We start from the raw sequence: 13,582 nt of genomic DNA on the forward strand, positions 1-13,582 counted from the left end.
CATGGTCTCACAATTCGCGGACTCCCCTATTCGCGAATTTCTCTGTGGAACACATATACACATTATTTGCTGAAAATTTGCCCATTCACGGTATTTTTCGCTGAGAAATATTCACTAATTACTTTATTTTCATCTCATTTTCATGACTAAATGCACTTTTTGTAATAAAACTATTAAAATACTCAGGCAGTGCTTGAGTTACGATAATCCGCCTTACGACATTTCGATTTTGCAATGGGGTAAGCAATTAATAGCGATACGACAATATTTATAAAATATTTTTTAATTTCACATGGGCGCAGGCAGCAGAGTATAATCAGGCAACAAGAGAGACCAAATTACAATAGACCAACTTTTCCTCCATCTCTTTATCCCATCTTCTAGTTAAAAAAGTAAAAGAGAATGATAAAAATATTGTTAGTAATGTTATACTCTTGCATAAATGCGTACAGCCATAAACAACCAACCGAGAAACTGTTGTTTTGCTTATCACCGAATACGAAAACAACAGCTGTATTTCAACCATCGTACAGTAATAAACAATTACCGTAGTTATAGTACAGATGATGTAAAATAGAATAGGACTAATGTATTTTTGCATTATACCCTTATTCAGTATGAATAAAAGATTGCCAAGGAAATATACTGCTAAATTTAAGTAGCAAGTTGTAGCTGAAGCTGAGAAAATAATGTTCAAGCTGCTAATGACTATAAATTATTGTGGATCAGCAACATGGGTGAAACTCTACCATAATTAAAATTGGAGAGAAAGTATTTTAATCAAAACTACTGGACATGAAAGAACACATTACTGCTATTTTTACTCCGATAAAAGATAAATATGTAAAGCTCGTATTATGATGAAATCGAGTGAAAATAGCGAATGGAATCTTGATCTTTTTTACACAAAACAAACGCCCCCAAATGGCCAACAGCATCTATTAATGAAAAAAATAGCTAAGTTAATTTCACAACAAGGCATATTTAAGTTGTTTTGACATAAAAACACTTCATATAACAAAAAATAACCTTGTCCCATATGAATAAGGTATCTAGTTATTTATTTTCGCTAACTAGAAGCAAGAAAAGCTCTGAATTGAGTTCAATACGGCGAAATAAACTTACCGCGTAATCGATTTCTAAACCAAAACATTAATTGCTATGATTGCAATTTATAATACAAAAGCAGTATGAGAATATATACAATATTTTTGGATACAGTGAATTAAAGTATAACATTTTAAAAGATCCATGGAAAAGATGCATATTCGTTATGTTGATGTTTATATAATACAATATGTGAATATAGAGTACAGTATAATGTATGCTAGGCTACTGTATACTGTATGTATATGATATACCATGGTGTAGGCTAAGCTAATTCTTGTTTGTTATTCAATTTCTCTTTGTATTGAATTATCATAAGTCACACTTCATGGACCTCCAGAATTAGCTGATATTAACCCTCTGATGATTCGATGACGCGAAACCGCATCAATAAATTTTTTGCTGTAAGTGCTCCGATGACGCGATTTCCGTGTCATCCGTAAGTTATTTTAGGGGGAAATTCACCAAAACAAAACGAGTCGCCCGAAGAACACGGGGACTGCGCCATTGTGTGGGCAGATCTTGGACCTACAAGAAAACGTAAATAGGAAACATATTTTTAGTGCTCTCACGTTTTTTGCTTTTCTTATTGTTATAAAAGTGTTTGCAAGTGATTGTTGAGTATTTTGAGTAATATTTCAAGTGTTTTTCTATAAGATAAATTGTGAAGAACAATGGCTGACCAGAAAAAAGCCATGCCCAAGAAGTGGAAATTGTAACACTGAGTAAATTTCACGGTATTCTTTTCGATGATGAAAGTGAAATATCGGATATTGAAGGGCCTTCAGCTACTTCACCAAAAGTAGTTTTGCGAAGGCATGACATTCAAACTTATACTGAAGAAAGTAGTGGGGATTCAGGGGAAGAAATGAAATGGGCATGAGAGAACAAAGGTTTTGTGAAGACAGTTGTGAAGAGGAAAAGCGTGGGTCAGCCACAGCAAGCAACAACCCTTAACCCCCTCCAGCCTGTGAGTGAGTATAACCCGGAAAAACAATCTCCCCAGGCCGAGATCTCACTTGCCTCTACATCCCAGCCGTCGACCTTTCACCCCTCTCTCTCTCAGCCGTCGACCTCTCATCCCTCTCTCTCTCAGCTGTCAACCTCACGCGCGTCTACTTCCCAACCTTCTCGTTCTTTTTATTATAAACCGGAGACCCACGTAAAAAAGACTTTGTTTGGGAATGACTCTGACAATGAGCTTGATTTTGACGAGTCAGGCGGGAGCGACGAGTCTGATGTCAGTTTACCGAGTGGGTCTGATTGGGAGGATGAATCTTCCGAAGATGGGGGCGATCATCTCTCCCAACCTGTTACTGTCAGACTAGGAAGGATTTTTGGGGGTCATGTGAGGTGACAGGCAAGGGGCATCCGAGCCAGACGGGGGCGGAAGGGGTAGGGCCATACCTGAACGTGTTCATGAGTCAGCTGAGGAGCAAGACAGGAGAGCTGGTTGGAACACCAGCCCTTCTCCTCCCATGGCATTGCCTTTCACAGGAACTCCTGGGTTATGGGGAGATTTGATTTACCTGTCTTCTGTGCTGGATTTTATCCAGCTGTTTTTCACTAGATTTTTGTTTGTTTTCATGGCACAACAAACAAATATCTATGCAGAACAACGGTTTGCAGGTATGCCAAATTCTTGCCGTAATTCATGGTTGGGAGTGAATGCGGAGGATGTTGCACAGTATCTGGGCCTCGTTCTTATGGGGGTCATTTGTAAACCATCATTGCAGGACTATTGCAGGACTACGAATGAATATCTGCATATGCTGATCTTCATAAAAACAATGTCATGTCGGAGGTTTCTGGAGATAGGTGCATTTTTTCATGCTTGCAATAATGCCAAGATTCTGCAAGGCAACACTGATCGTCTTGTAAAAGTTCGTACCATCCTCGAATACTTCTGATCGAGGTTCAGGGATGTGTATAATCCTTCGCAGGACCTGTCAATTGATGAAGGGATTCTGCCGTGGAAGGGGAGGCTTAGGTTCAAAGTGTATAATCCTGCCAAGCCGACTAAGTATGGAATAAAAATATACACCATTGCCAAAGCTGGCACCGGCTACGTTTCATATTTTGAGGCCTACAGCGGGATTTACACTTCCACCCGCGACACTGTCTTTCTGTTTGGTGATCTCAAGGGAGAGGGCTACCATCTGTATATGGACGATTACTATTACTCCGCAGCCCTTTTCCAAGAGCTTTACAACCAGGGGGTGCATACATGTGGCACTCTGCAGCTTCCTAGAGGTGGCCCCAAGGCACTGCAACTCCTTGCACGGACGAACATTCTCTGAGACGTTATGTACTTCTGGAGGCAAGGGAACACCTTCATGATCATCTGGAAGGATATCACCCTTGGGAAGCTGGTAACGATGATTCATAATGCTGAGGTCGAGCCCCACGATCGTCGTCAGAAGGGCACCCATGAAAGATTGCAATTGCATTGCCTAAAGGCAATCACTGATTACAATTTCATGGGTGGTGTGGACCATTTTGATCAGATGATCCAGTATTACCAGTTCACGAGGCGTACCAGCAAGTGGACGAAGTTCATCGTGTACTTGTTCCAGATGGCACTCTTCAACACCTTCGTTTTGTACCGGAAGTACTCTCCGGAGAGGAAGAAGATGACTTTCAAGTTGTTCACTGTGCACTTTGCACAGCAACCGATAGAGTTTGACCTTGATAAGTGGCTCTACAAGGACGAAGATACTGTGTATGCAGGTCAACACGAGGCTCCTTCCTCTCCATTGGCTAGTACCTCCGGTGGTGCACCTGACCCTGTTGCAACACGGAGATGACGACAACGACAGACACCTTCGTCACCCCCACGTGCGAGACATCCCCGCGTAACTAATCCGAGCGTCAGGTATCACACGAATGTGTCGCACAAACCACAATTCATCAGGACTGAGCAGCATAAGAGATGTCGTTGGTGCTGGTCAAGGGGCGTCCGAAAAGACACGAGGTGCTTCTGCGTTGCGTGCAAGGTGCACCTGTGCAAGGAGGTCTGCTTCCAGGCATACCTCCGAAGGAGCAGCGGCAGTGGGGGACCACCTCCTCTCCCACCATCAGCTGGCCAGTAGCTGTCCTGGCCTTGCTACCTGTCCATCATCTTCAACAGGGGACATGCAACATCGTGACAGGTAGCAAGAAATACGTCCCCCCTAGCAGTCCAAGAGAAGCAACAGAGTGAGTACCCGACTAAAAATTCTCGACTGAATGGTTGTGTACGTGTGTGTGTTTGTGTGTGTGTGTGCATTTCATGTTTCAATTTTTTACTATTCTTTTCCAAATATATTTTTTGCATGTTCAATGTCATTATTTATTTTTGTCTTGTTTTATTTATAATGCAATGTCCATCTTTCATATTTATTCTGTGAGGCAGTTCTTTATATTTTCACATGCTAAACCTCTGAATGTAAAAATAGCAACGTTTCTTTTTCGTAAGAATTTATTTTTTTTTACATATATTTCTGTCTTTCAACAATATTTCCGTCTTTCAACTTCAATTGCTCAATTTTTTCTGGGAACACTTATTGCTTTTACGTGGGCTATTTATAGAAAATTTATTCAGCTTTCCATTGCAATTTTCATTTTTTTCTTAGCGTTATTCATTACCGAGTAATTACACTTACATTTTTTGTAATTACTTGAGACCCCAGTTGAGCCGCGTAGTTTGGCCTAGAGTTTACAAGTGCGTGAATAATTTTTTGTACTCCTGTTTGTGCATCTGTAAATAACTTCAATGTGCATGTATTATATATCATTCGAACGGCCATTCTTTGTACTGTATCATGCTGAATGGCAAAATGTAAAAATGTCAACGTTTCTATGTAAAAGTCTTTAGCAAACAATTGACTTTACGTAAAAAAAAAATAAAACTTGCGTCTTTGAGCTTCAATTGCTCAATTATTTACTGGAGATGCCTATTGATTTTAGGTAATATATATATATAGGAAATTTATTCAGCTTTCCGTCGCAGTTTTCACTTTTTTTCTTGCATTATTTATATCAATGTTTCTATATAAAAATCTTAAGCAAACAATTAACTTTACATAAAAAAAATTAAACTTGCGTCTTTGAGCTTCAATTGCTCAATTATTTACTGGGAATGCCTATTTATTTTAGGTAATATATATATATATATAGGAAATTTATTCAGCTTTCTGTCGCAGTTTTCACTTTTTTTCTAGCATTATTTATTACTGAGTAATTATGAAAAATGTCAGTGTATATATACGTGTTGAACGCCGCAGTTCGGCCGGAATTTATGCATGCGTAGATAGTTTTTGTACGCCTGTTTGTGCATCTGTAAATAACTTCAATGTTCATGTAATACATATCATTCGAACGGTCATTCTTTGTACTTTACTGTGCTGAACAGCAAAATATAAACATATCAACATTTCTTTATAATAGTCGTTGCCATATATTTTCTTAGAAAAACAAAAAGATTGTTCATAATCTAATGGCAATTGCTCAGTTTTATTGTAAAAATACATATATCTTTCTTTTGTGCGTTTTAGAGGAAACTTATTAAGCTTTCTAATGCCTCCTCTATTTTTTTCTATCTTTATTCCTTACTTAAGTACGATACAAAACGACAACGTAAGTAGGTTGGAAAATCTGAAAATTGCACTCCGTAAAAAACTAGATTTTTAATCGGTAACAGTTAGTTAGCAAACACGTTTTTAGCAAAATGATTGCTTCCACATGAAAGTTCAAACATTTACACACAATTTACATATAAAATAAACTCCCCAAACCTAATTATTATATTTTTCATGATTATTTCAAAAAAATATCTACGATTTTCCTTAAAAATTTCATGCTCATCACGTCTTTTTGTATTGTTTCTAAGCCTTGCAAAGATTTTCTGATTACTTTAGGAAAAATTCAATAATTTGCCGACATCATAAAATAACCCACAACCCTATATCAGTTATAGTTTGGATGTATCGATTTTTACAAAGAAACATTTCCACGCGAGCCCCACTTTTTCCTCCACAGCATAAGTTGTGTACCGGGTAGCGCTATAGGAACCCCCGTAAGCGCGAGAGTTAATAATTATACCGTGTATGTATATAGTATACTTTATAGTGTAGGCTAGGCTACCATATTTGTATACATGGTACTGAAAAGTATTGAATGAATTTAGAGTACAAAGAATAGCACAGTGACTTGCATAGTGCCTTAGTGGCCTCGGAGGGAAAGATTTTTTGACCTTCTAGCCCTTTCAGTAGATCTCCCACATGCTTCTGTTAAGGAAAAATTGACTCAAAGTACCGAATTTCATTTGGTTCTACTAAACCTCCACATCCCACAACCATCTCCTCCCAGCAAGGGTTTTTTTTTTTAAGGTTTCCCGGAATCTGTCCTTAATCAAGTAGAGACAAGTCTTGGCCTTGTATCAGGAGCAGTAGTTTGTTTATTGCCTCTGATGCTATTCTAGAGGAATTTTCAGCACCCATACTTCTATAAAAATCGAAGGTTTTTAGCTTTCTTAGATATGGTAAGTTTTTCAGTGTGTGCTTTTTTAGGTTGTAGATTCATACTTTCCTCAGCATTGTGTCATGCGCAGTTGGATGTCCATTATCAGCACCTTAGATGTTGGGATCAGTTGAGATTTAAGCCCCTAGAACTTGGTTATCAGTCTCTCTCTGGAAGTTATACATACAGTAGCTCTAAAAAAATGTATATGCTACTAGTAGCAGATTAAGGGCTTTACCATTTTTGGACATGATTCTGCATACTTAGGTAGTGCAGCTACATTTTCTCACATCCTTAAGCGACACATTTGTCATAAAACTATGAGCCTCTGGAATCAGTTCCATTGAAGTATTTACTTTGAAACACTCTTGCTAGCAGCAGTTAGAAGAGTAAGTTTATTGTAACTATTGTCCCATAAGGAAGGCTGTTGCAAAGGGGGATTCTGTTTTATCTTTATTTGCATATTCAGACCTGAGAATGATGTTAAGGCTACTTTTTTACCAAGAACTGTAAGAATTCTGAATTTTCCTTTGGTGGGGAAGGAAAAGGAAGTACACTGTCTTATTAGGGCAGTTAATGTATATTTAGGTAGGTTAAAGCCTGTAAGGGGCAAAGTTAACCTTTTATTTTGTAGTAGGCAGTCCCTGGGTTATGGTGGGGGTTCTGTTCCAGTGGCGTGCCGTAAGTCAGAAATATAAAAATGAGAAAGAGAGAGAGAGAAAGACGTATGTAAGCTTGGGGTAAGAAACTGGATTTTAAGCCCTGCCCTGGTAATAAACCAGTTTTCTCCCCTCCTTATAGTAGGGACTTCCTTATAGTGAACCCTCCCATAGGAGGGACTGCCTTACAGTGAACCCTCCCATAGGAGGGACTGCCTTACAGTGAATCCTCCCAGTGGCTACGGCTCCCTAAACTGGTTTTCTCACCTTGCTATAGCACTGGCGAGTTACAGCGCCGTAATCCTAGTTATGGTGCCATAACTTAGAACATCAGCCAAACCCACAACCGATTTTGTTATGAATATAGTTGAAAAAGTGCCGCAAGTACGGAATGCTGTAGATCGAGACATCTGTAACCCAGGGACTACTCATGAGATAACTAAGAACTCCTTTGTCAAAGAATGCAGTGTTCACCTCTGACATATTTGATCAGGCTAATGCAAAAGAAACTAGTTCCAGACCTTTGAACTTTGTTGAAGGTGAACATTCATAATGTAAGAACAGTTGCTACTTCATTTAATTTTATGACAAATTGGTAGCTTAAGGATGTGATTATTGTGGCTTCGCTACCTCAAGTATGCTGAATTCCATCCAAAAACAGTAAAGTCCTAAGTCTGCTACTAGTAGCGTGTAAGTTTTTTCTGAACTGAAGAAAGAGCAATCTTTTAGGTTCTTTGTTTGAAATCCCAGGTTTTGATTTTATGGGGAGTATGAAGGTACATAGTGTATATTGTATAGGAGCGTACCTTTATATCTTTAAGGTATTTATTTTTAGTTGACTATTGTTTGGAGGCTTTCGGACCCAGGCACGGACCCTTTCATGCCTCTTTTATTTCATTCTGGCTGAATTGAAGCAGTTATCTCTGCAAGGCTACTCTTTGCTAAGCACATATGAGAGTCTTGCTCCCTGAATGGAATTCACCTGTTGGTGGTAGTAATATCCAGGAAGGATTCCGGATCATATAAGAATGTTTGGGGAGCCATGCAAGAAACCTTTAGCTTGCTTGGCTGGGCAGATTTTTTCTTGGTGCACTACCCACCATCCTCTTCTCAGTGTGGGAATTGACTGTCTTTAACAGTAGATAAGATTCATCCCAAATGATATAAATTTTCATAATGAAATCTATTATTTGGATACTAACCTATTGTTGAAGTAGACCAAACCGAACCTCACGACAACATAGTGGGTGGTCAAGGAGAATTGACATGAGCTAGAAATGGAAACACACCAAGTGGAGAACATGAAACTTTTTTTTTTTTTTTTTTTGCAATGCCAGTGCACTTGTCAGAGCCAAAATAAAGTTATCTTCAACAGTAGGTAAGTATCCAAATAAAAACTTTACTGTATTTTGAAAATTTAAAGTTTTGCACATATGGTTCTAGTAAAAGCCATAGCTTATTAATGGTTGGGTTATATAAACTAGCTAGCCTACTTGTCCTAAGTAAATACAGTAGGTATACTTTCAGGTCTTCCATTGTGCTACTAGGTTAATGTCAGTTAAACAGTTTCCATTTATCCTTTATCACTGAGTCCCAAGGTGTTCAGATAACAGCAACTTTACCATAATTTTCTTTTTGAAAAATTAAGTTTTTAAGTATCCCTCTAATGCTGTATGTGCGCTTGATGTGCTCTTAAGAAAGATAGTGGTGAATGCTTTGGAAGAAGCATGTTAGTGCACATATACTAATGAAAAGTATTGTATAAATACTGAATCATTCAAAAGAGAGAAATTCATAGGATCAAGTGCTTAAAGTTGATCTAATGGCATTGTTACTTTGCAAAGAGACTGTAAGGCAGATGACATGTTGTTGACCACTCCCTCTGTGAATTAGAGTATCTTATGTTGTCCCTAGTCAAAGATCCTTGAGCATCTATTGTAGTTCTTACTAACCTGGAATGCTCTGTTTTGTAAATGGAAGCAAACATTTAATCGAAATCTTGACAGCACTCTTGATGTTGTATAAATCTTTGATAAGGAAATATCCTGTTGAAATGAGTAGTCATTGATGTTTGGAGTTCTTGTAATGAATCACAAGAACTCCAAACAAGTTCAAATTGTGTGAAATTTAGCAATTGTCTTAAATAATAAATATTCACTTTATAGTTTGGTTATAGGGGTAACTTACTAATAAATCTTTTTCATTTTAGGTGGAGCTGTGGCTGTAGACTGTGTCAGTCGTAGTGAAATTAGCAGTAGAATTGCCGCTATGGTGCTAGAGAATACATTTACATCTATTCCAGATATGGCCAAAGTGTTGTTTTCTAATGTTAAAGTTCTTGCAAAGTTGCCTCAATGGTGCCACAAAAACAAGGTAAGGAAATTTCTATCATTTTTATTTAGAACTAGAGACACTCCTTCCATCCTAGCTGGTTGGTACTCGTGTCTGATCTGCAGGTAGTTGAAGCCTGAAAGATTGACAGGTTAAACTAAGCTCTGTATGTGATGTCTCAGCTGGCAATTTAATATTACTCTGCCCATATGTAGCAATTATTCTACAAGTGGTTTGTCTGCTCTAATGAATTTATATGTAAATAATGAAAAGGTACTTTTTTAAATGAACGTTACCTCTCCATTATATAGCTTTTATTTCTGTGCCAGCACGAGTTCAAAAGATTGCTAAAGGAAAACAAAAAATACTGTTTTTTATGAATATCCATCTACTTTCTCCACCCTGTACCAGGGGACTGATAGGTACAAACACTCGTAGCCAGTCAGTGTACTTTTGTCACTGATTTCGATAGGAGGTACACAGGTTGTTAATTGTGTGAGAGAGGTGCGAAATAATGAGCAGGAAAACAAGTACTGCTGGTTTATCGATGAAAGCGAGCTGCTTATAAAGTGGGATGCGGACATCTGCGTAGTTCGCAGAGACCGCTGGTACAAAGATTTACAGGTGACCTGAGGTCAAACTTATATCTTACAAAAACAGGACAGATTCATACAGAAAACATAGTGATCAATATTGTCTGACACATAACTTAAATAACTCGTTACTTGTACATAAAGCGTGATTGTTTAGAAAGACAACATATATGCAATTTACAATTATGATGATAAATATATATTCCGATCAACCTTAGGTCGATGTGAAGGCACCACAGAAAACCGGATGTTCTCTACAAAGAACGCGTTGAGCGGGGGCTTTACAATACTCTCCCTGCAAGACGGAAACAACGGCTGATTAAACCAGGTATCTGCTGGGGTGACGAAGGGAGCCTCGCTTTCTCGATGTCAACTGGAGAGGGTGGTCGCCTTCCTCGGTGTCCTCTGCAATGGTTTGTTGGGGTGCCTTTCTGTCTGGTTTCTGGGTTTTTCATGGATGCCCACACCTCCTTCCTGCGACCAGGGTTGTCTGAGGGGCTGCCGCATCCTGCTGGAGGTCTTGGGGTCCATCTCCGTTGCCCTCCTCCAGGAATGTGGGTTTGAGATGATCTATTGACACCCAGTCTTCCTGCCCATGGATGGACATTCGGAATGCCTTCTTGTTCCTTTCCAGTACAAGGAAAGGTCCCCTGTAGGGTCTAGTCAAGGGTGGGCGTACGGCGTCGTCCCTGACGAAGACGTGGGTGGCGGAGGACAAAACCGGGGGTGCATGAAGGGGGACGTCCTGTCGGTGAATGTCTTTTGGCAGGGGGCAAACTTTCCAACCCTGTCACAGAGCTTCTGCGTCCCAGTGTCGTCCCTGTCCTCTGCGATGAGTTTCCCCGGGACTACCAGAGTCTCCCCGTAGACTTTTTCCGCTGAGGAGGGGTCGCTGTTGGCTCTGGGGACGGTCCTCAACCCGGGGAGGACCCAGGGCAGCTGGTACTTCCAGTTTTCGGAGGAGCAACAAGCCATGAGGGACACCCTCAGAGACCTGTGGAACCTTTCCACCATTCTGTTGGCTGCAGGGTTGTAGGCGGTGGTGCTGTGGTGAGTGGTCCCCATTAGGCGTGCCAGGGCGGTCCACAGCTTAGACAGGATAGCTGATCCCCTGTCTGTTATGTCATCTGGGACACCGAACCGGCTGATCGAGCTGGAGGGGAGGGCTTCTGCGCATGCACTGGAGGTGGCTTCTTCCATGGGCATAGCTTCGGGCCACCCGGTGGAGTGGTCGATGACTGTCAGAAGGTATCTGTCTCCTCCTGATAGGGGAAGAGGACCTACTACATCGACTTGGATGTGCCCAAAGCGTCTCTTCAGCTGGGGGAATTTGCCCACTCCCGATTTGATGTGCCGTCCCACTTTGCTTGCCTGACACTGCATACACTGTCTTCCCCAGGCCGTCGCATCTTTCCGTATGCCGTGCCAGACGAACTTCTCCGTCAGCAGTCTGGCTGTTGTCCTTCTGGAGGGGTGGGATAGGCCATGGATGATGTTGAAGGCCAGCTGATGTCTGGAGGCGGGTACCAGGGGGCGGGGGCGTCTGGGACTGACATCGCTCAGTAATGTTAATTCTCCTGAGCCGAAGGGCACATCCTTCCACTTCAGCGACGTGATGGCTGTATGGTAGGCTGGGGTCTCGGTCAGCAGCTTGTTCGCGGGTGAGGTCCTCATAGTTGATCCCGAGCTGTACGGAATCGATCTCGATCCTTGGGAGGGTGTCAGCTATCGGGTTCTTCCTGCCAGGTAGGTATTTGATGGTGCAGGTGAACTCCGCGATGGCTGTGAGGGGCTGCTGCTGCCTAGAGGACCATGCGTCCCTCAGCTTCATGAAGGCGTGGACCAGCGGCTGGTGGTCGGTCCAAATTGTGAAGGGTGTCCCCTCCCGGAGGAACTTGAAGTGCCGTACCGTCTGGTATGCTGAGAAGAGTTCTCGGTCGAAGGTACTGTAGCGGAACTCGGCGGGGTTTAGCCTCCTATTGAAGAAGGCGATGGGCTGAGGGGGCCCTCTGATGACCTGCTCCAAGACTGCTCCGCAGGCGACGTTGCTGGCGTTCGTTGTCAGCTGGAGGGGAGCGCTGGGGTCCTGGTGGGCCAAAGATGTTGCTTTGGCGAGGGCGGCCTTCGTCAGGAGGAAAGCCTTCTGCTGGTCGGAGCCCCACACTAAGGTCTTTGGATGTCCCTTCAGGACCTCTGTCAGGGGGGCCATGGTGTGAGCAATCCCCGGATGAATCTTCTGTAGTAGTTGACCATCCCGAGGAATTCTTGTACGGCCCTGATGGAGGTAGGGGTGGGGAAATTCTCAACGGCTTCGACCTTCGACAGCATTGGGCGGACACCTTCTGGGGATATCTCGTGGCCCAGGAACTCCATCTTCTCGACGCCAAAGGTGCATTTGTCAAACCTGGCGACGAGGCCACTTCCCTGGAGGCACTGCAGGACCTTCTGGATGTGTCGCAGCTGCTCCTCCCGGGATCTGGAAAAGATTAGGATATCGTTGACGTAGCAGACGCAGAAGTCCAGATCCCCCAGGATGCTGTCCATCAATCTCTGGAAGGTTGCGCCTGCATTCCTCTGGACCCGAAGGGTGTGACGATGGTTTTGGGGATGTCCTCCGGAATTCTGGTACCTGAAAATAAGACTTTAGTAGGTCCATTTTGGAGAATAACCTGGCCCTGTGAAAAGAGGCTGTCAGGTCCTGCATGTTCAGGAGGGGGTAGTGGTCTGGCTCTGTTGCCAGGTTCAGCCGCCTGTAGTTGCCGCAGGGCCTCCAGGTGCCATCTGCTTTCTGCACCATGTGAAGAGGGGAGGCCCACGGGCTGGGAGCCTTTTTGCATGCGCCCATCCTTTCCATCTCTGCGAAGGCCTTTTTGGCCTCCTGAAGGTGCTGCGGGAGAAGCCGTCTGAACTTTGCGTGTGTCGGGGTGCCCTTCGTCTTGATGTAGTGGTATATCCCGTGTTTGGCAGGAGTCCCAGGAATCTCGTGGAGCTCGGGTTTGAAGGCCTCCGGGAACTCCTTCAGGAGGGAACTGTACTGGTGGGCCACGATGGAACAGATGGCGGGCTCCCTGGGGCCTGGCGACAAGGGCAGCGACTGGCAGGACTGGGTGTCCAGCAGGCATTTGTGGCCAAGGTCGACTGCTAGACTGAAGTGGGTGAGGAAATCTGCCCCCAGGAGTGGAGTCCTGACGTCTGCGATGATGAACTCCCTGCTGTACCTCCAGCCAAGGATGGAGATCGACAGGAGCTTGGTGCCATAGGAGAGGATGGGGGACCCGTTTGAGGCCGTCAGGCAGGCAGTTGGGTCCGGTGGGCATCTGTGGTCCTCTCCTGAAGGCGGAAACACCGAACCCATGGCTCCAGTGTCGACCAACATCATCCTGCTGGAGATCG

General features: G+C 42.7%; 1 protein-coding gene across 3 annotated transcripts in view; it reads left to right on the forward strand.

The window, feature by feature from the left end:
• Positions 1 to 13,582, forward strand: part of LOC136831362 (protein ABHD13-like) — a 281,750-nt gene that overhangs the window by 124,849 nt on the left and 143,319 nt on the right. For all 3 annotated transcript variants that reach the window (XM_067091687.1, XM_067091689.1, XM_067091688.1), the window contains exon 5: positions 9,475 to 9,638. In XM_067091687.1, the coding sequence (XP_066947788.1) occupies positions 9,475 to 9,638 (164 nt within the window). The remainder of the gene's footprint in view (positions 1 to 9,474; positions 9,639 to 13,582) is intronic.

This window comes from Macrobrachium rosenbergii, chromosome 48 (assembly GCF_040412425.1).
Source record: "Macrobrachium rosenbergii isolate ZJJX-2024 chromosome 48, ASM4041242v1, whole genome shotgun sequence".
Classification (NCBI taxonomy): Eukaryota; Metazoa; Arthropoda; class Malacostraca; order Decapoda; family Palaemonidae; genus Macrobrachium; species Macrobrachium rosenbergii.